General features: G+C 52.4%; 1 protein-coding gene across 1 annotated transcript in view; it reads left to right on the top strand.

Annotated features, from left to right (window-relative positions):
- The window catches only part of LOC113630519 (mucin-12-like), a 33,194-nt gene extending 15,144 nt beyond the window's left edge, over nucleotides 1-18,050 (top strand). Inside the window, exons 2-11 of the mRNA XM_027126042.1 lie at nucleotides 10,152-10,253; nucleotides 10,712-10,839; nucleotides 11,142-11,206; nucleotides 13,697-13,848; nucleotides 14,219-14,293; nucleotides 14,385-14,547; nucleotides 15,212-15,373; nucleotides 15,970-16,046; nucleotides 17,488-17,576; nucleotides 17,746-18,050. Of these exons, the coding sequence (XP_026981843.1) occupies nucleotides 10,152-10,253; nucleotides 10,712-10,839; nucleotides 11,142-11,206; nucleotides 13,697-13,848; nucleotides 14,219-14,293; nucleotides 14,385-14,547; nucleotides 15,212-15,373; nucleotides 15,970-16,046; nucleotides 17,488-17,576; nucleotides 17,746-17,787 (1,055 nt within the window). The 3' untranslated portion in view covers nucleotides 17,788-18,050. The remainder of the gene's footprint in view (nucleotides 1-10,151; nucleotides 10,254-10,711; nucleotides 10,840-11,141; nucleotides 11,207-13,696; nucleotides 13,849-14,218; nucleotides 14,294-14,384; nucleotides 14,548-15,211; nucleotides 15,374-15,969; nucleotides 16,047-17,487; nucleotides 17,577-17,745) is intronic.
- Nucleotides 18,051-22,967: the final 4,917 nt, after the last annotated feature.

A 22,967-nucleotide genomic window follows, 5' to 3' on the forward strand; every position in this document is an offset into this window, starting at 1 on the left:
GTTCAAGGCTTCCCATCTATCAGGTGGAGGAGCCAGGATGGGAACCCACGCTGTCAGGCTCCAGAGCCCACATTCTTTACCACTTGCTCTAACTGGGGGTGTCCGTGTGTGTTAGTTTCCTGAGGCTGCTACAACAAATTACGATAGACTTTGTGCTTCAAACAACAGAAATTTATTCTCTCATAGCTATGGAGGCCAGAAATCCGAAATAAGGTATCATCAGGGCCTGGTCCCTCCAGAGGCTCTCATTGTCCCTTCCAGCTTCTGGTGGTTCTTGGCGTTGCTTGGCTGTGTGGCATCACTCCAACCTCTGCATCTGTCTTCTCATAGCCTGCTTCCCTGTTTGTGTCAAGTCCCCCTTGCCTTTCTCTTATAAGGACACCAGTCATTGGATTTAGGGCCCACCCTAAATCCAGGATGATCTGATCTTGAGATCCTTAACTTAATTACATCTGCAAAGACCTTATTTCCAAATAAGGTCACCCTCAAGGGTATATGGGGATTAGGACTTGGACATATCTTTTGGGGGGACATAATTCAACCCACTCTACCATGCTTCTACAGCAATCAGAGCAACAGCCCTTCAGGGAGGCAGTGAGCAGGGGCAGCGGCAGGTGGCACTGGCTGCTGGTGCTAGAAAGCCGGGAAGCCCATTCATTCGCCACAGGTGTGTGCAGGGCAGGGGGTGGGGCAAGGTGGCCCCGGCCTTGTCTCACCCCTAAGGCGACTCTGCCGGGTGGGAATGACCTTCCAGAAAAGGAGACAGGCCCAAGTCACTGAGGTTGTGTGTGGCAGGGCTGAAAGTACACCCAGGACTGAGTGACACAGCCTAGTGGCCCCCACATGGCTTCTCTTGTAGGATATTCTAGAACAGTGGTCCCCAACCTTTTTGGCACCAGGGACGGGTTTTGTGGAAGACAATTTTTCCACGGACAGGAGGTGGGGAGCGGGGGGTTGGTTCAGGCGGTAATGCAAGCAATGGGGAGCGACGGGGAGCGGCAGATGAAGTTTCGCTCGCCTGCCCGCGACTCACCTTCTGCTGTGCGGCCCGGTTCCTAACAGGCTGCGGACTGGTGCCGGTCCACGGCCCGGGGGTTGGGGACCCCTGTTCTAGAATGAGAAGGGTGGTGAAGGCAGGCATCATTCATCCCCATTTTCCGGGGGAAATGGAAGTTCAGAGAGGTTAACTGCACAAGATCCCGTAGCTGGGTAGCACCTGCCCTCACAGGTGTGCCCCCCGCTCCACACCCCACCCTTCAGGGCTGCTCCCATGGACCCCGCTGAGCCACCACAAGCAGAAATGTGTTTTGGAGGTGGTAGGAGGGGACCGTCTCCTATCGAGGTGGCGATCTTCAGACTTGTCCCAAGGTGTTTTCGAGGGCTTTTTCCCAAGAATGCCACCAAGTGAAAAACTTGCTTGGCAAACCAGCTGCCTAACTCAAATGATTATCTTTTAAAGAAAGAAGCAATAAGAACTGTACACAGGACAAGAAAGTAAAATTTTACTTGTTTGGTAGGAGAGCTGGTGTCTTGGATGGCTAGTGCAACACAGACATTAGATCATTTTTGTTAAAGCATTTTGATCACAAAGGTGTGGGGAATCCCAGCTTGGGAATTATTAGTGATTTTGCATGAGTTCTCCAAGGTACTGGGCACACCTAAGTTTTAATTTTTACAGCATATGCATTTATTATGTTCAGACATTATATCGTGAATGCCTATTTATGGTAGAACATTTAGAAAATATAGACAAACAAAAGGAGGAAAATCTCTCTTAAGCTTACCACTCAGATAAACATTGCTAACATTTTGGTCTTTTTCTGAATAGGTATTTAGATTTATTCTAGGGGCAGTTTCTGTTTCAATGGCTGATTAATATTCTATTTTATGGAATACCCTAGTCCTCTAACTGGTCTCCTATTCTTTTATTCTTGGACAGGTCTTCCCCAATCTTTCATAGATAATGATGCAATAAACCTTCTCGTAAAACATTTTTTTAAAAAATCTGCATCAGATTACTTTACTTTAGGGTCAGTAACTAGAAGTGGAATCATTAAAATGGTATGACTCTGCCACGATCCCTGATGCACATTTTCAAAATTATCCTTTAGGAATATGATACTAAGCTAACGTCCATCAGCATCTTATTCCCCAACCAATACCAGCTACGTTACTTAACATCACAGAGCGGGGTGCAATGTGATAAGCTTACCAGTGAAGTTGACCATTCTCTTCTCATAGGCTTATTGGCCATGTACATTGTTTCTGTGGAGAATGCCTGTGTTTTTCCTTTGCTCAGCTTCCTGGTGGAACATCTTCTGACCCTGGAGGTTGACTTTGGGAAGGAGTTTGCTCAACTTCTCTGACGCATCCTTTGGGGATGACATGACCACCGGAATCTCAGGCTGGGAAGGTTCTGAAGCTCTTCACAGGGCACAGTCTAGGGTGCCTTTTTCTTGTCCCTCCCAGAAATGAGTGAAAGCCTTGGGCATGGACGGGGCTGCTGCTGGGGAGGTGGGGGATACGGCAGAGCCCTTATCTTGCGGTACGTGGGCCTCTCACTGTTGTGGCCTCTCCCGTTGCGGAGCACAGGCTCTGGACGCGCAGGCTCAGTGGCCATGGCTCACGGGCCCAGCCGCTCCGCGGCATGTGGGATCTTCCCGGACCGGAGCACGAACCCGTGTCCCCTGCATCGGCAGGCGGACTCTCAACCACTGCGCCACCAGGGAAGCCCCAGAGCCTTTATCTTGAGGGTCTCAGTTAGACAGTGAGCAGGAAAGAACAGCACCAGGGAGGAGAAGGGTGGTTAGGAGGCAGTGGTGTCTTAGGACCTGAAGGAGATGAGAAATTCCAGGAGGAAGGGCAGCCTGGTGAAAAGGACAGGGATTTGGGCACTCAAGCTGGTCGGCAACTATAGCGAAGACGTGGGTGGCAGTAAAAGGGAGTAAATGGTGTGAATTCAGGAATAAAGACCAAAGACAGCCTGTCCAGAGGCCATTCCAACGAGTGTCCTGGCCTTCACTGGGGCCCCCGGCGTCCCACTATGTAACTGCCGTGGGCTCATCAGTCAATCTCCATGCCTCTGCCCTCACTGCCCTTCACTCCAGGGCTCTGCTCCTAAGGCACAGCTGTGATCATGGCCTTTTGCTGGATGTTCTCCACTGTTGCTGAGTCAAGTCCAGAGCTGGCTTCACACCCACCTTGCCAGCCTTCCTTCTGCCCCCTCTGGTCTCTCAGTATTTAGCTCCGCCCCAAACATGTACTCTGAGCTTCCACACATGCTGTTCCCCCCGCCTGAAACGTTTTCTTTGCTCTTCGCCACTCGAGAAACCCTTTTCTTGTGCTAAAAGTAAAACCTACCTTCAGATTGTGCTTGAATTCTACCTTCCAGCTGGGTGAACTTGGAAAGTATTTAACCCTTAGACCCTCAATTCAGGTGTGAAACAGGAATATTCATGTCTACCTCCCAGGGTTACATTAAATAACTAAGAAGAAGTGTCAGGTAGACATTCCAGTATTCATTCTCTCCTTTACTCAAGACGTGCTCATGCAGCAGCCACTCTGGTTCAGGCTGAACGGGGCAGAAATGTTCTCTATGTGCTCAGAGAGGGGCAAAGGGAATTACATACACAGTCATTGAGTTACAGTTGTGATATGGCTACACAGGAATTTGATAGGCCGCCAATAAATGTCACCTCTCGCCACCCCTATTTATTCTTTGTGACTCAGTTAGGGACACGATCATAAATTGCCTTTATATGCTTTCTCATTGTTTGACTTTCTCAGCAAAAATAGTCTACTTTTATAACTTAAAAAGTCCAGTAAAATTTGTAATGCCTAAGTCCACAAAACCCCTTCTTTTTAAAGAAGAAGGGAAAAAGACAGCTTCGATATTACTTTCTTTTCAAAGCCTTCTGAGAAAGGCAGAAGGGTGGTTCCCTCCCTCTCCCACCCTGTTGACTCCCACTGTCCCTTCAAATGGGCCTTGACTGCCCCCGAATTGCACTGGGGGGCCAGGACACCCCGTGAGGGGTAGGGGCTCATTTGTCCGCCAGCCTGGGTTTACTCTGAGCCCTGCTACCCTCTGCTTTGGGTTGACCAGAGGCCCCATGTGTGGTCTCTCTCTCTCTCTCTCTCTCTCTCTCTCTCTCTCTCTCTCTCTGAGCCTCTTCATACCCGAGCCCCAGGGAGGCCCCACCTCCACGCTTGGCAGCCTCTCAGCTCAGCCGCTTCTCTTCCCCATGCTGAATTAGGCAAAACCTAACTCCGTAGGCAGGAGAATTGGGCAAAACAAACATATCTACTGACTTAAAAACAACCAAGCAATCTTGTCAATTTTTTACATTGCTTTAGAATTCCACAAATCATAGGCATTATGCCACCTTTGACCCGAACTGCCTTAATCAACGATTTGATATCACTCTTCCCCTAATGTTCTTTTTCTTTTTAAAATTTTTTTTTATCTGCCTGCTCCTGGTCTTAGTTGCGGCACACGGGATCTAGTTCCCTGACCAGGGATCGAACCTGGGACCCCTGCATTGGGACCATGGAGTCTTAGTCACTGGACCACCAGGGAAGTCTCTCCCTTAATGTTCTGATGGTAGCTCTGCAAAGCCAACGATCCAGAACTGTTGGTGTGAATGACGTATCTTCGCTAATTGTCCACTACCGGGGCCTCCAATCCTGGTCCAGCTCCTGGCCTCTCCCTGTGACTGTCTGCCTCTTTTAGGACCCTGTGAAAATGGGAGCGTCTGGGAGGGCGGAGGGTGCCACTGCCTTGACGGCCTCCACAGTCCTCTCTGCCAGGGGCCAAAGTCCACCTTCCTGAGAGGTGAGAAAGATGCAGCCCCAGGGCATCTTTGCAGAGGAGTGGGGGACCAACAGGAGGGACAGGAGGTCACATGCCCTGCCCTCTCAAGGAGGTTTCTATACACCATCCTGTGGAATTCCTAATAATCCCTAGATTTATGGCACAATTGTCACAAAGATTGTATCCATATTCCATCTTATTCGTCTTATAGGCAGGGTGAAGAGGAGCCAGAGATTATAGTCCCAACTTCCATAGGAAAATAGAGTCTCACATGTGCAGTCACATGTTCTTAGTGGCACAGAGAACACAGAAGAAGCCCTCCAGTCCCAGGGTGCAAGCCCAGCTCCCATTATCAGAGAGCTGCAGCCCATCGAGTGGGCTGTGGGACCAGGGTGGAGGAAGAGCTCATCTGGGCAGTCGCCGGGGTCCCAGGACAGCCAGGTAGTGGTGGTAGTATTCCAGGTAGAGTGGCTAGCCTCTGTGTAAGTATATCTGGAGAGAAAGGACAGGGGATGAATTATCCACAGTAATGGGTGAGTGCCTTAGCTCTCCTGTTCCTCCTGGGTCGGTGGGAAGTGCTGGGGTAGAGGAGGAATCTCACATGTAAAGGATTGTGAAGAGAGATTTGTCAGACTAAGTGTCAGCTACATGACGGAAGGTGAGTGTGTGGCCTGCAGATCACAGAATGTGAGGGGCAAAAGGCATGTGCAGGGGGGATGTGAGTACTAATATCAACTTGAGTTTATGCAGGAGTGCCAAAGGAAATGAACATGTCTCTGGGTGCCTGGGAGGAATGTACAGGCAATATTGGGTAACAGTATACATATATATTTGATACGGAGGCATTCTTATTTAAGGTGTTTGCAGATGACACTGTGGGTTGAGAAAAATCATGTACACGTATATATGTGTATATATGTATATATGTGTGTGTGTATGTATACATGTGCATATATATGAACATACAGATTTGTCAAAATCCACAGCCATACAACTAACAATTCAAGTCATAGATCACATTAACCCCCAGAATATTAGCTAGTGATACTTTGCCCTATAAATAAACTACTATACTCAACAGAAGAGACAAAGGTCTAGATCACCATTGGTAAATTATCCATATCTACAGATGCCCCTGACATAGGGGCATCCTATACCCCTGAAAAGGAAAGCCATGCTTCAGTGTCATAGGCTGACAAGCTATGTCCCAGGCAGCCTGGGACAGACTGCCATTAAACTCAGTAACAAAATCACATACCAAAGTATCATCTCTGAGTTTTCCCAATTCACGGTGTCATCTGCAAACACCTTAACCAAGAATGTCCACAAAACAAGTCCTGGTGACTCCTATACACTTCTAGTGGTGATGGACCGTCAGCCATAATTACTACCGGGCAATCCACTTTTCCTACAATACTCTAAGAATTATCAGTTCCATCTGCCACCTTCCATACTACTGATAATATAAGAGCTTCATCACCTTCTGGTTCTGGTGAATCAACCACCACTCAAGTCTTTGGACAAACAGCCATGACATTCACTAAAGAAACAATTCTCTAGACACGTTTCAGATTTGTTAACAACAGTCCTCCGACCACCTATACCGAAAGTGATGGAAGAACTGCATCCCCTTCAAGTCCTCATCAACTGTCTACCACTTATTTTATTCCAGGAGAGACATCCACAACTTGCAATCCAAGTTCTGCTTCCAGCGAAAGCACTGTGAGTTCCACCACGACTTCCACTTGGTCAGAATCCACCATCTCTTCTGAGGGTTCCTACATCACAGACCTTCAGAGTTCCACCACCACTTTGGGCTGGACTGAATCCACAGTCTCTTCTGAGGGTTCCCCCACCAGAGGGGATGGAAGTTCCCCCCCAAATTCTGGTTGGTCTGAGTTCACAGTCTCCTCTGAGGGTTCCCTCACCACAGCCACTGGGAGCTCCACCACCACATCTGGTTGGTCTGAATCCACACTTTCTTATGAGGGTTCCCCAACCACAGGCTCTGGGAGTTCCACTACCACTTCTGGTGGGTCTGAATCCACAGTGTCTTCTGAGGATTCCCCCACCACAGGCCCTTGGAGTTCTGCCACCACTTCAGGTTGGTCTGAATCCACAGTCTCTACTGAGGGTTCCCCAACCACAGGGGATGGGAATTCCCCCGCAAATTCTGGATGGTCTGAATCCACAGTCTCTTCTGAGGGTTCCCACACCACAGGCGCTGCAAGTTTAACCATCACTTCTGGTTGGTCTGAATCTGCCATCTCTTCTGAGGGTTCCCACACCAGAGGCTCTGGGAGTTCCACTACCACTTCTGGTGGGTCTGAATCCAAAGTCTCTTCTGAGGATTCCCCCACCACAGGCCCTTGGATTTCCTCCACCACTTCTGGTAGATCTGAATCCACAGTGTCTTCTGAGGGTTCCCACACCACAGGCCCTTGGAGCTTCACCACCACTCCTGGTTGGTCTGAATCCACTGTCTCTTCTGAGGGTTCCCCAAACACAGGACTTCAGAGTTCCACCACCATGTCTGGTTGGTCTGAATCCACAGTATCTTCTGAGAGTTTCCACACCACATATGTTGGTAGTTCCACCACTGCTTCTGGTTGGTCTGGATCCACAGTCTCCTCTGAGGGTTTCCTCACCACAGCCTCTGGGAGTTTCCCCACCAATTCTGGTTGGTCTGAATCCACTCTCTCTTCTGAGGCTTCCCCAACCACAGGCCTTCAGAGTTCTGCCACCAATTCTGGTTGGTCTGAATCCACAGTCTTTTCTGAGGGTTCCCACACCGCAGGTCTTCAGAATTCCACCACAACATATGGTTGGTCTAAATCCAGAGTGTCTTCTGAGGGCTTCCCCACCACAGTTGATGGGAATTCCACCACCACTTCTGGTTGGTCTGAATCCACAGTCTCTTTTGAGGAGTCCCCCACCACAGGCCCTTGGAGTTCTGCCACCACTTCAGGTTGGTCTGATTCCACAGTCTCTTATGGGGGTTCCCAAACAACAGGCCCTTGGAGTTCCACCGCCACTTCTGGTTGGTCTGAATCTACAGTGTCTTCTGAGGGTTCCCACACCACAGGCCCTTGGAGTTTCACCACCACTTCTGGTTGGTCTGAATCCACAGTTTCCTCTGAGCATTTCCTCACCACAGCCTCTGGGAGTTCCCTCACAAATTCTGGTTGGTCTGAATCCACCGTCTCTTCTGAGGCTTCCCCAACCACAGGCCTTCAGAGTTCCACCACCAACTCTGGTTGGTCTGAATCCACAGTCGCTTCTGAGGGTTCCCACACCACAGGCCCTCTGAGTTCCACCACAATATCTGGTTGGTCTAAATCCACAGTCTCTTCTGAAGTTTTCCTCACCACAGCCTCTGGGAGTTCCCCCACAAATTCTGGTTGGTCTGAATCCACAGTCTCTTCTGAGGGTTCCCCAATCACAGGGCCTGGGAGTTCCACCACCACTTTTGATGGGACTGAATTATCAGTGTCTTCTGAGGGTTCCCACACCACAGCCACTGGGAGTTCCACCACCACTTCTAAATGGTCTGAATCCACAGTCTTTTCTGAGGGTTTCCACACCACAGTTGCTGGGATTTCTACAGCCCCATCAAGCAATGGAGAGACATTCACTGGCCCAGCTGGATCAAGACAGACTGCCACTGTTGTTACTCAGAAAACCACAGATCACAACACCATATCTGATTCTCCTCAGCTCATGGACTCACCTACAACAACAGTTTCTAAAGGGGATGGAAGTCTTGTGTCCACTTCACGTCCAGTTGAATCCATTACCACATCCAGTGGTGATGAACAAACAACGACATTTTATATTGAAACCACTGTGTCCACGACTCTCTCAGCACCATCAACACACACACTCTCCTCTTATTCCTCATCTTCTACACCTTTAAGTTCTGAACAACTTTCTACCACCACCTCCAGCACTGGACACAACACAACAGCAATTACTGAAATGCCCTCGGTCCTCACGACAATTTCCAAATCATCTAAATCAACCATTTCGTCTGGAACTTCCTATCCTGGGCATTATGGTAGCGTTGCTTCCTCTTCAAGCTCCAGCCAGCTGTTTACCACCTGCTCTGTCTCTGCACAGACAACCACAGGCCTCACCAAGGAAACCACATTTTCTACCTCTACTCCTGATTCATCAAAACCTACAGGTACCTTGAACAGCACTGTTACTGAAGGGAATGAAATTTCTGCTTCCACATCAAGGCCTAGAGAAACCTTAATCACTTCTGGTGGTTATGGACACATGACCACATCTTCTCCTCCAGGATCCACTTTCTACACAACCTCCACAGAGGGGTCCACACCATCATTCTCTACCCCTTCTTTGCATAGTACATACAATGCAAGTCCTTCCGCATTAAGCCCCAGTGAGATCTCTACCCACATTGTGGTCTCAGAACCTATCACCATGACTGCCAAAGAGGAGTCAACTTCTGGCTTTTCTCCTCCTCTGTCCTCCACTTCACCTGGCTCCACTGGTGCTCCAGTCCCTGGTTTCAGTACCATTTCAACTCTGCGTCCCCCACTCACTGGTACACACACAGCTGTGATGACAACCCACTCTCCAGCTATGACAACAAGTAAGTCTCCTTGTTTGTCACTCTATGGGTTCCTCCTGCTCATCTTTCCTTATCAGCTAATCAGTTTTGTACTCCTTGTGATCTTGTTCCACACTTCCAGTGCCTTTTTGTTACCAATGTACATCATCCATGCAGATGATGTTGCTCCCTTTTGATTTGTAGGGCCCTTGTTTTCTTTGTGTGTCCTCTATTTTTTTTTAATTTATTTATTTTATTTTTGGCTGCTTTGGGTCTTTCCTGATGCACGCAGGCTTTCTCTAGCTGTGGCGAACCAGGGCTACTCTTCGCTGCGGTGTGTGGGCCTCTCCTGTCACGGAGCACGGGCTCTAGGCTCACGGGCTTCAGTAGCTGTGGCTCGTGGGCTCAGTAGTTGTGGCACACGGGCTTAGTTGCTCCACGGCACATGGGATCTTCCCAGACCAGGGCTCAAACTCGTGCCCCCTGCATTGGCAGGCGGACTCCCAACCACTGCGCCACCAGGGAAGCCCCTTTGTGTGTCCTCTTTTATCTCTTGCTTCCTTCCTCTCTGTTGTCCCTCTTCCTTTCCCTACTCTCTCCTGGGGGTTTAGGTGGTGACAAATGGATCTCGGTTGCTGCATGATCATCTGGTCCCATCCCCATCTTTCAATGCAGTGTCTGAACGATGGGACTTGGAATAGGAGTCAATGTTTTTGTGTTTTGGGCTTCCATGGTAACCTCTGTGAACGTTCTACCCCTTCTCAGGGCAGTGCTACAATGGGGCCACTTGGAACGGAGAAGAATGTGCCTGTACCGAAGGCTACTTTGGTTACCAGTGTCAGTCCCTCTTGGAATACTTATTCATAGGTAAAGACCTTTCCTGAGACTTGTAGATCATCCCCACATCCCTTAACCACTTAAAATAGGAGGGCAGCACTGGAAGGATCATTTGCTACCACTGCTTAATTGTGCAGGTAGAGGAGAAAATGTGACTTTCACCCAGACCAAAACGCAGGTAGAACATGGACCTTCTGCCTCCCCCTTCTGGGTCCTTTTCACTAGCTAACCTGCCTCTCTCATCAGGATGATCATCTAGAGGCCTCCATTTAGGTCTCACTGGGTTGTGATCCTGGCCACTAGCTCTTCCTGGTATACAGAGGCAAGGGGCAGAAGTTTCAGCAACTCCCACCTGCCTTTTGAGTTTCCATCCTCCCTCCTACACACTTCCTCTACTTCCCCAAAACCAATAGATGAAGAATTAACTAATCCTGCAAGGCATTACTGGGAGGTTGCTGTCTCGTGCATAATGTGTCCTCTTCCCACAGAAGTCCCAGAAAAAATCAATGCCACTGTAGAACTGAGAGTGAAAGTAACTAACAGAAATTTCACAGAAGACCTAAATAACATATCCTCCCATACATACCTGAATTTTGTTCAACTATTCAAGAGTCAGGTAAGAGCAGAGGAAGCCTAGATTCACCAATGTGAGAGGGGATGCCAGGGCTCATCTTGACTTACTGTTCAGGGCTTCTCAGCTCTTGGGTCCCTTCAGCCTAAGTCCTGAGAGGGGGGCGGTTCCTCTGAGAGCCTCCTTCCTTGAGCCATACCCCTCCAACACATCCTGGAAGAGGGAACATCCCTCTGCCTTCCCTTCCTTCTTTCCTATGGGCTAATACAGGGGCTCCTTGGGGAAGGAGAACAGGGGCTGCTGCACACTCCAGGCTTCTATGAGCTCAGCTGTCTTGTTTCTTTCAGATGGATAAAGCTTACAGGAGCGAAGACTTTCCACAATACAGAGGCGTGATCATTAGGAAACTACTGTGAGTATGGGGGTGGAGAGATTTATAGACTATGGGAAGCTCCTTCTCTCTTGCCTGCTCTCCTGTCTCCTCCTATCATGAATGATTCGAGTATCAGTACCTGGCTGGGTCAAAAAGGCCCCCAGCTAGAAGGCAACACCTGAGGGCTCTGAGACCATGCATTCATTCATTCAGCACTCATCCAAGTAACAAACTAGTATTGAAAGCCTACCCTGTGCTAGGTGCTGGGAGCACAGCGGTTCTGGTCTTCATGGAGCTTAGAGTGGCAGAACACAGGTAGCAGAATGGCTGTGCAGTCTGTCTAGAATTATGGTAAGGGACACACAAGGTGCAGTGGGAGAGGTCCTGAATGCAAGCTCAGTGAGATGGAGGGAAATCCTCCTGGAGGAAGTGACAGCTAAGCTGAGGCTTGAAGGATGAGGAGAAATGAGCCAAGTAGAAGGAAAGGAGGAGGAGAGTGTTACAAGAGGAAATCAATGACGATGAGCCTAGAGGTGAGAGAAAGGAGGGTAGATTCCAAGAACATAAAGCACACTTGGCTGCTTGAGGACAAAGGGGTCATGGTGGGAGAGGAGGTTAGAAAGGTAACCTGTGCCAAGCTATTTAGATGTGAAGCATCAGCAATTGTGGCCCATTGGGATAGTATCCGATTTGCACTGCAGACAACTCAATTTGGCTACAGGGCTGAGAATGGGTGGACAGAGGAGGGAGATGATAGCAGCCTGGACCTGAGAGGTGATAATGAAGAAGAAAAGTATCCAGTGTGAAAGGTCTTTAGGGGGCAGGACCAGCAGATCATGGGAGTTTGATGGGTGTTTTGAGAAAAGGAGGAATGACACCAGATTTCTGGGCTTCTGGGAATGCGGGGTGCCCTTTGCTGAAATGAGGAACATAAGGAAGAGCAGAATGGGAGACGAAGATGATGAGTTTGGCCTGGGGGCCCAGCCATGTGGAGTGGCTGAGTGATGGAGCAGCTGATGGTCAAACATGGGATAGGAAGGGTCTACAGTGGAGGCACTGGTGTTGGCATCCCTAGATAGACATCGCTGGAAGCCCTGGGAGTAGACCAGATGGCCGGGGCCGTCGTCACAGCACAAAAACAAAGATGTACCAGGGAAGGAGCATGGGAAGCCCCAACATTGAAAGGATAGGCAGGAGAATCAGAACTCTGAGAGGAGAGTGCAAAGAAGCAGACAGAGGGGTGGGAAGGGAGCCTGGGGGTGTCAGGTCCCAACATGTCCAGGGCCCTTTGGGTTCCATAGCCTAGTGTCCTCCACCCCCACCCAGCATCAGAGCCATTGTCTCCATCTCCCTTCTGGCTCAGGATTTTGTTGTTTCAAGTCCTCCTGGGTCCTGCTCCTGACTTCTCTGTCACAATGGCTGTGACTAGTGATGGACCTTGTCTCAAGTTCTCTCTTCTGAGAGCATTGCTGACTGTCTAACAAGAAGCTTCTGGGTTGAAATCCAACGTTTCTAAAGCAGCTTCATGTTTCTTCATTTCTGAACGCTTACTTTTTTGGTTTTGAAAATATAATCCAATAGCTTCTACTTTACATTTTTTAATTAAAAATTTTTTCATTGTAGTAAAATACCCATAACATAAAATCTGCCATTAACCACTGAATTTGCCATTTTAAGTGTACGGTTCAGCAGCGTTAAGTCCATCCACATTGTTGTGAAACCACCACCGTCCTTCTCCAGAACCTTTTCATCTTCCCAAACTGAAGCTCTGTCGCCATCCAACAATAACTCCCAGTTCCTCCTCATCCCACTCCTGGCAACTACCACGTTACCTTCTGTCTCTACAAATTTGATTACTCCAGGGACTTCATATTACTACTCATAAATACTCATAGAGTAGTTGTTTTTTTGCGACTGGCTTATTTCACTTAGCATAATGTCCTCAAGGTTCATGCATGTTGTAGCATGTCTCAAAATTTCCTTCCTTTTTGAGGCTGAATAATATTCTATTGTATGCACAGACTACATTTTGTTTATTCATTCATCCACTGATGGGCGCTTAAATTGCTTTCACCGTTTAGTTTTTATGAATAACACTGCGATGAACATGGGTGTACAAATATTTCTTCCTGCCTCTGCTTTCAATTCTTTGGACTAGATGCCCAGAGGTGGAATTGCTGGACCCTATGGTCATTCTGTTTTTAAGTTTTTGAGGAACCATCATACTGTTTTCCACAGTGGCCGCACCATTTTACATTCCCACCAACGATGCACGAGGGTTCAGTTTCTCCGCATCTTTGCCCAACAGCTTCCATTTTTAGGAATGAATTCCACCCATTGGCATATATTGTTATCACAGGTTTACTCTGTAGCCTCCCTCTAGGTTGTTACCTGCTGGAGGGAAGAGTCTCTATTCTGTCCTGCCTCTGGGACATATGGCTAATTGTTTCTCATCATCTCTCTTGCTTCTTGGGCCCTGCTTGCTGGGAGGGCGGGCAACACAGGGTAGCTGACGATTCCTAATTCCAGCAAAGGCAGCGTCGTGGTGGAACATGAAGTCGTCATGGAGGCAAACTTCACTTCAGAGTTTCAGGAGCTGTTTGCAAACCTCACTAAGATCATAAAGGCCAAGGTTATGAATGAGACCGGAAAGCTACCCAGTAATTCTGAAGCGTGCAAAAGTAAGCCCATCTAAAACCCCTTGATGTTGGTGGGGAAAGGATGGGAGGGGTCGCTTAGGGAGGTCTCAGCCCCATCCCCACACCTCACCTCTCTCCTCTCTTCCGGAGCTCCAGAGACCTCCCTCCCCAGCAGTCAAGCCCGGATACCTTCCGCAGACTCTGTGCTGCTGCCAGCAGTCCCTCCCAGTCCCGGGCTGAGGTTGTCACCAGCCCTAATGTCCCCATCTGAGCAAGCTCACAGGCCCAGCTGCATCTGGGGATGGCCAAGATCCTACTAGCCTTGTTCCCAGCAAGGAGGAGGGGAAGGCTGGCTGCCCCCAGGGGGCAGAGGCGCCATATCTATTTTGTTCTTTCCCACCACCCTGGGCAGACATCTCATTCCTGTGCTACAATGAGAAGGACACCTTCGTGAATGAGACCGTGAAGCTCGGCTTTGACCTGCAAGGTAAGCAGCTCCGCAGAGTGTGGATGGTAAACCTGAGGGCTAGAGGGCGTGTTCACCAGGCTGACGCTTCCTGCCCGCCCCCCACCCCCAGGGCAATGCACTCAGAAAGTTGCGAAGGAATTCGCCCAATTCTACTACGTGGATGATCTGAATGGGAAGCTGGCCTGTGTGACCAAGTGCACCCTGGGGACGAAGTCGCAAATGAACTGTCACCACGGCAGGTGCCAGCTTCAGCAAAGTGGCCCCCGTTGCCTGTGAGCAGCTACCCTCTCTGGTGGCAGGGCCCCACTCTCCCCGACAGTCACCCAAGGGGGCAGGGTGGGAGTGGGCAGAGCTCGCAAGGCACCCCCTCCCCCCTCCTCTACACCCCTCTTTCTTCTACCCAGGTCTCCCATCTTCCACCCCACCAGAGGGAGAGGGAGGCGCAGATTATAGACAGGCATCGTAGCACTGAGCAAGCCCCTTCCTGAAAAAGTTCCAGTTACCAATTTCCAAATCTGTATCCATGGATCTCATCTCCATCTGTCATTCGTTTCCCTGACACCATCCTAGCCACCGTGCCATTATCACCTCCCGCTGTAGCTGGGACGCGACATTCGGGAGATCATAAATTAAAGTACAAAATATAAAACACGGTAACAGGCTGTCAAAGTGCCAACTACTTAGTGTTTAGATGGGTGAACATCACGTGTTTGGGACGAGGTACCGGCGCTCTCGGATTCTGAATTCCTGCTCCGCAGATCTGTGGTCCCTGCACACCCTCCCCGCCCCTTAGCCTTGAGAGTCAGGGAGAGCACCCAGCAACTGTCCTCAGAGGGAGAGCTGGTTTCCTGTGCTTTGACATTGATTTTTTTCTTTCGGGAGACTGGGTGGGTGAGGGATGCTGGTGGGCTGGCCTGAGCTTGTGTGTGTCCCCAGGTGCCTGAACTCGGACACGCACTGGCACTGGGGAGAAAGCTGTGAATTCAGCACCAGCAAGAGCATGGCGTATGGGATCATAGGGGCCGTGGTGGTGCTACTGGTGGTCTCGGTGGTGGTCCTGGCCATCTTACTCAGCCAATCCCAGAGAAAACTGCACAGGTGAGCTTCTGGGGCTGGGGCGGGGCCTGGGGAGAGGGGACCACAGTCAGAATAACGTGAGGCTCTGCTCCTTCCAGCTGAGCAGTCAGCTGAGGCCCAGGGCAGCCTGCTGGCTGACAGGACGTGTCTGTTTGGCAGAGAAATGGAAACAAAAACATATGTACTGGAATTGGATTACGTAATGAAATTACCTGGTGCTTCTTATCACCTTGGCTTCCCTAGAGCAACACCGTCACACTCGGACACTGGGAAAGACCGCCGTCGCTTTCCCCCAATTGTAAAATGCATAAGACCCACCTGAGAAGGCTGAGCAATGCTCAGCACAGCACCTGGCTGGCAATCGAAGGGAACTGCCCTGACTCTAGTCCAATGCCCCCATCTCACAGATAAGGACACTGAGGCCCACTGAGGAGTTGGGGGGGCCAGGCCGTGGTGACATCCCCAGGAATGCTTTTTGTTTTCTGCCGCTGTCGCTGGGGGCAGTCTCCTCCCTGACTCAGGGCTTGGCCAGGACAGCCCCTTCCGGAAGCCCGCTGCCTCTGAGCCCCCTCCCCTGCCCCTCTGCCATGAGCTGCTCACGGCATTTCTGTTGGCAGGCAAGAGAACAACCTGTCTCGAGACTGGCAAGAAGAAGATGTCCTTGTCAGCTTCCAGAGCGCTGGCGTCTGGGAAGGTAGATCTTGTCAGGGGCCAGGACGGGGCAGGCTGGAGGGTGTAGAAGTGCCAAAGTCGGGCTCAGTGGGGTTGTGGGTGACACGCGTGCACGCCCTGCCAGGTCGCCCCACCTGGCCAGGGCTTGACGGGGCATAGATATACCTGCACCAGCCCAGAGTGGGGCGGGGGTCAGACAAGACTGCGGAGGGGCATCCCCTGAGCTGAGAGCCAGGGCAGTGGTGGGGAGTAAGCCATGTGTTTCCTGCTCCCATGAACATACAGCCCAGTGGGCGGTGAGGCCTTGTCCCACGATGGGAAGGGAAAGGGCTTTCCCGGCAGGGGTCCCTACTTAAGAAAGGACATGGAGGTGGGAAAGAGCACGGTCTGTGGGGGGGTCTGACCCCCCAAGGGCGGGTCAGTGGGATGGGAGAATGACAGGGCCAGGTCAAGGCTGGTCAGTGGGCCATGATGGGGGGACACACAGTAGGGGCTTTAAGGGAGGGGGACCAGACTTCGTTTTGAGCAGCTCACTCAGGAGGATCTAAGCGGAACAGCATGAAAGTGGGGAGTCCAGGGAGGGAGAAGCACAGTACCACAGGTGAGGGACGATGAGGCTGAGTGGGGGTGGCATAGACCGGGAGGCGTGGACAGCAGATGACATAGCTCAGATGCCAGTGAGTCAGGCAGGGCGTGTTGTTTGCAGGCTCTGGGAGGGGATGACGGGGCGCAGTGGGGAGAAGCAGCAGGTGGGTCGCGCTGGGCGGGGGTGGGAGGGCAGGGTACAGGGAGGGGAAAGCACCCCAGATCTGGCCAGTCCGAAGCCTGGGGACAGGCCTGCGGCCTGTGGGCAGCACTGGGGGTCAGCCTAGCCCACGGTGGGGAGACAGTGGGCGAGGAGGGCAGGTGGAGGGCCGCGTGGGGGATCTTGAAGGAAGCAACAGAGGAATGTTCTGGAAGATGCCAGGAGGACCCGGAGCCTGGGGCCCGGAGGCCGAGGAGGAAGTCTGTCTGCAAGATGGGCACAGTGGGTGCTGGACACGTGCCAACTCAAACAAGAGATTCCAGGCGCAGCTGCTTTGTGTCTGCTGTGGCTACCGTTGCCATGAGGAAGTGTGCACGGTGACCGCAAGCAGTCCCGTCCTCCTGCCCCACCCAGACCAAGCGGCCCCTGGGCCTGGGGCCCCTGCTCACCAGCCACGACTTTTGACCCCAGAGCATGTCGGAGGGCTGCCGCTCTGGTGCCCTCCTGTTCCCACGTGACCCTGGGCCAGCTCCCCAGGTCCCCTCCCGAGCCTCAGACAAGCTGTGCTGCTGGGAGGACGGATGGGCAGTGGGAAGGGAGTTTAGGGCAGCTCTGGGGCTGACTCTTCAGAGCTGGTCCTTTTACTGGAAAAAAACCCTCCTCTGGGCGTCTTTGGCTTCCCCCAGGCTCACTCTCACCCCAGTACCTCTCCCTACAGGTCAGAATCTGCAGGGGGACACGTTTGGCCTTGAAAATGTCTACAGACACTTCCAGCCTTCCCTGCAGAACGTGGACCCCAGCACAGAGGTGACTCAGGAGCTACCCCCCCCCCAGCTAGGGGCTGCTCCCCTGTCCCCCACCCCCTGGGGCTGCCTGGGGAGGGCGGAGCACCCTCGGCCCAGAGGCAGGTCGCTCCCCGGGGACGCAGCCATCACTACTGGCCCCTCAGTGGTACCTCCTCTCTCCCACCCCCCAGCTCCACATTCAGAGGCCCACGGTGGTGACAGCTGCTCAGTGAGGGGGACAGGGGCTCTCACCCCTCACCCAGATCTGGACGACGAGATAGCGGCTGACAGAGCCCTCCACAGGTCCCGGGGCCGCCAAGAGGAATCAGACGTCAGGGCCCAAGGACAGTCCTCTCAGGGCTGCTGGGTTTGCCCCATCCCCACTGTTGTGACCACCCTCTGCTCCCTTGCCCTCCATCCAGGAGCCCCAAGGCATCTTGTTTGCTCTATGGTGACACCCACTCTGGAATTTCCTACCATAAAAGAGCAAGTCTTAGGGCTTCCCTGGTGGCGCAGTGGTTGAGAGTCCGCCTGCCGATGCAGGGGACACGGGTTCGTGCCCCGGTCCGGGAAGATCCCACATGCCGCAGAGCGGCTGGGCCCGTGAGCCATGTCCGCTGAGCCTGCGCGTCCGGAGCCTGTGCTCCGCAACGGGAGAGGCCACGACAGTGAGAGGCCCGCGTACGGCAAAAAAAAAAAAAAAAAAAAGCAAGTCTTAAAGTGCAGAGTGTAGCCTGAGTGGTCTCCTCCCCTCCCCTGCAGGGCAGGGGCCTGGTTGCAGGCCTGCATGTCTGGGAGGGTCCTTCTCAAGAGAGCACTCCTTCCAAGGTTGGAGGCTCGGCCCCTTCCTGTGCCCCACATGTGGGGCAGTGAGCCCTTTGTCTGCTCCAAGCAGGGGCAGTGGCGGGCCCACCTCTGCCTGAGGTCTCTGCGGCCGAGAGTGGACCTAGGGCCCAGGGAGGGGGGGAGCCCCCAGAAAGGCCAAAGAGTGAGTGCTTTGCCCTGCTGACCTTGAGAGGGGCCTAGGTCACTCCAGATGACCAGAGGGGCTGTGCTTACCTGTGAACCCACAGACCCAAGAACTCTCAGCCATCCTGGGACTGGGCACTGGCCCAGCTGCGTCCATGACCTGCACCCTGTGACCTGGTGGGGTACCCATAGCGGCAGTAAAGCTGGCTTGAGAAGAGGGGAGAGGGGTCTCATTCCCTGGGGCTGGAGTCGAAAGCAGGGCACCCTTCTCCTCGGAGGCTCAGGCCCACCCTCTCCTCCACCTTCCACCTCCCTCCCGGGGTCCCATTAGCTCTTCCAGGCTGCTTCAGGCCCTGTGCCTGTCCCTTCAGAGCGATGGCAAATCTGATGGCCTGTGTGCCTATGTGCTGCCCAGCCAGGGAGGGGCTCCCCTTCCCTCTGCCCTTTGGCCTGGAACAGAGCTGAACCTCCAGTCATTAGTGAAGCTTCCACGCTTCCTCAGATGACCCCCAGCTCTCCGGTGTCTCAGGATCAAAGGGCTTGGGGCCCATTTATTTCTGGAATTTCTTGACCGACTTTCATTTCGCCAATTCCCGAAAGGGTGTAAGGCAGGTACGCTGCCTTCCAGACTCAGTCGCCAGTCTCCAAAGTCGAGACTGGTGACAATGACACTCTGCTTGCTGCCTCTGGTCCTTCAGCTCCCACCCCCACATGGTGAATGACGCCCGCGCACCCACTGCCCTCACAGCCCCAGCCCTACCATCTCCTGGACCTGCCCACGCCCAGGGAGGGCTGTGTCTTGGGGCCACAGTTGGGGGTACCCTCAGCCTCCTGCCCCTTGCCTACTCCTCTCCCCTCCCCTGTGAGATTTGGGGGAAGAGCCAGGGCTTTGGGGCTCATCTGAGTTAGCCTTATCCTCTCTGAGCCTCAGTTTCTGCTCCAGAAAGTGAGAATAAGAAAATTGACTTGCGGACTTCCCTGGTGGTGCAGTGGATAAGAGTCCACACTCCCAATGCAGGGGACCCAGGTTCAATCTCTGGTCAGGGAACTAGATCTTACATGCGTGCCACAACTAAGAGTTCGAATGCCACAACTAAGGAGCCCTGGAGCCACAACTAAGGAGCCCGCCTGCCTCAACTAAGACCTGGTGCAGGGCTTCCCTGGTGGCGCAGTGGTTAAGAATCTGCCTGCCAATGCAGGGGATACGGGTTTGAGCCCTGGTCCGGGAAGATCCCACATGCCGCGGAGCAACTAAACCCGTGCGCCACAACTACTGAGCCTGTGTACCACAACTACTGAAAGCCCTTCAGGGCTTCAGCAGGCACAGCCCCTTATTTATTTTTTAAAATAAACATTAAAAAAAGAAAAAGAAAAAGAAAACTGACTTGTCAGGGATGGAGAATCAGACAGAATGCCCCAGGCATGATCCGTGGCACATGACGGCTGTTCAGTCAATGGTAGGGTCTGTCCTTACCCTGCGGATATGCCCCTCCAACCCCCTCGCACCTCCCACCCCTGCCCCAGATGCCCGGGGCTCTCCCTTACATGACACAAGACAAATGTCTTACATCTCAGCTCTCTCCAACTCTCGTCCTGGCCATTTCTGCGTCACCCCGTCCCTGCCTTGTGCCCTGAGGTTGTCACAGGGCTGTCAGGCATCCCGGAATCAGGGGAAAGGCCACTGCTGTAGCCAAATGGGCACAAGATAGGGTTTGGGGACAAACCCTAACCCTAACCCAGATTCTAATCCTGCCATGAAGCAGCCGTGTGCCATGGGGCAACTCAGTTTGTCTCTGGCCTCAGTTTCTCCCCCTAAAGGACAAAGGTTGGGGCCTCTAGGATTCCTTCCAACTCAGCTGCCCTGGGCTCCATGGCCGTAGGACTGGGTTCAGGTTGGCAGAAGATGATAACGGGTCCTCGTTGGACCCTCCAGGATCTACTCTGCCCCTCACCTGCCCCCAGAGAAAGAGGGAAGGGAATAAAGGCTGAAATCAAACTGTGGCCTCAGGATTCCCACCCTCTAGGGGTGTCATCCTGGGATCGCCTGGGTGAGGAGGGAAGGGAGATTGGGGGCCGAAGTGGGGGGCTTATGCTGGGCCCTGTAGATGTCATTCAAACAGCCATGTCCTGGCCTGTGTCCTGCCCTAAGTTCACGACCCCAGGAGCAGTGGGGGCTCCTGACACCCTGTCCCCAACCCTGGACAACTCTCCTTCAAGGAGGAAATGGGGTGAGGGAGGGGAGAAAGCACACCTAAACATAATCATGGAGCCTGTGGCCTCCTTGGTCCAAACCTGCCCACAGGAGGCAGGGCCTTCTCTGGGGGCCAGCCTGAGGGCTGACTGGGCAAATGAAGAGGATGGAGGTGGGAAGAGGGCGAGGGAGGCTGGGGCAGGGCGGAGCAGTGGCTTGGCTTGCTCTAAGGCGGGGAGTGCGGCACTGATTTGAACCCTGCCACTCCTTCGCATAGATTCCCAGGGTAACAGAACCAATAGCTCCTATCTTATCTGTAGTAAGACTGACACCCTCTTTCCGGAACTTTCAATGCCTTCCAGACTCTTAGTCACTTATCTCTAATGGGGGCACTTGGGGCACTGTGATGTGCCTTTCCCGCCTCCCTCTCAGATGCCTCCACCCTCCCCTGCCCCGCCCTCTTTCTTCCTGCTTCTCCCTTCCCTTTTTCTGGCCCTCTCTTCCCTTCCCTCTCCCTTTCTTCCCCTTCTATTCTCCCCACTTTTCTTCCATCAACCCTTAGCCTCTAACCACTTTCTGCACACTGGGACTCATCGCATCTCTGGCCTCAGTCTCCCCCTCTGTGAAATGGAGCCTTTCAGACTCTCTGCTCCTGTTGCCCAGGATTCTGTGGCCTTTTCTCTGGGCCTGGCATTCACTGGTCTGGAGACCCCTGACCAGCTCTGAGTGGCATCTGACTCTCCCATGTTTCTTCTCTGGGGACCCGGAACCATATACCTCCTCAGGCTATGGGGCTAAGGATGGCAGGATGGGGCGTGGGCCGTGAGCTACATCCTGGTGGCCTGTGCTCGGCCTTTCCCTTTCCCAGAAGACACACCCTCTCCCGCTGCCCCTGCTTTCAGCACACCCCAGTTATATTGTACATGAAAGAAACACGAACCATTTCAGCCCAGTGCAGCCCTGTCTAGCCTTAGCAAGTGCCTTCTCGCCTTCCACACGAATGGGACCAAGGCCTGGTTGCTCAGTCCTCTGTCTACAGCAGGTCCCTCTGTCCTTTCTGCCCTCCCCCTTATCCTCACCTGCCTGACATCATCTGACCTGGGCCCTTTCATTTGCCCCTGGTCCCTGTTTCCACCACCATCCTACCCTTGTCCTCCTTCTGAGAGTCTGGGGAAGACAGACTCAAGCGTCTATCCCTCCCACACCCCCTATCCCCCCCCGAATAAGGCCCACCTCTTCTGAGGGAGCTTCCTGGGGGTCTCCACTAACTTCTCTCCCCTAGAACCCACCCCTGTGACCACAGGTGACCAGAAAGAGATTGTATGTGCTTCCTGTGGTTGCTGTAACACATTCCCACAACCCGAGTGGCTTAGAAGGACAGGAGTTTATTGTCTCACAGTCACAGAGGCCAGAAGTCCAAAACCAAGCTGTCAGCAGGACGTGCTCCCTCTGAGGTTGGCAGGGAAGTGTCTGTTCCGGGCCTCTGCCCTGGCTTCTGGTGGCTGACTGGCGATCTTGGTGTCCCTTGGCTTGTGGCCACAGCACCCTTATCTCGCCCTTTACCTTCACGTGTCCTGCTGCCTGTGTGCATATCTGTGTCCAAACATCCCCTTTTCGTAAGGAAGCCAGTCGTTTTCAATTAGAGGCCCACCCTACTCCAGTGTGACCTCATCTTAACTAATTATATCTGCAATGACCCTATTTCCAAATGTCACATTCTGTGGTACTAGGGGTTAGGACTTCACCATATGAATTTGGGGAGGGGGACAAAATTCAACACGTAACAGAGGCCATGAGGAGTTTCAAGCACGGGAGTAATCTGACAGATGTGTTTTGAAGAGATCCCTCTAGCTGTGGTGTAAAGGACTGTTTGGTGTGGGAGCCCAAGTGGGAAGCAAGGTGGGCGGCGATGATGCTGAAAACTCCAGCCTCTGTGCACTGGTGCCCAACTGAATCTCAGAGACAGAGCTTTGGGTGAAGTAGAAAAGAATAGCTTTATTGCTCTGCCAAACAAAGGGGGACACAGCGGGCTTGTGCCCCTCAAAACTGTGTGTCCCAACCTGGAGGGATTTGGTGAGGAGTTTTATAGCAATGTTTCAAAGGCAGGATTGGCGGTAAGGATTAGGGTATGTGAAGGGCCTGCACTCATTTAATCTGATCTCAGGTAGTCTCTTGATGAGCTTCTCTGGTTCCTTTAGTCTGGCCTCAGGTGGTCTTCTCTGGAATGAAGAATACTAACGTCCTCCATTTGTG

Source organism: Aethalodelphis obliquidens, unplaced genomic scaffold (assembly GCF_003676395.1).
Source record: "Aethalodelphis obliquidens isolate GAN/ISIS:26980383/991018 unplaced genomic scaffold, ASM367639v1 scaffold30, whole genome shotgun sequence".
Lineage (NCBI taxonomy): Eukaryota > Metazoa > Chordata > Mammalia > Artiodactyla > Delphinidae > Aethalodelphis > Aethalodelphis obliquidens.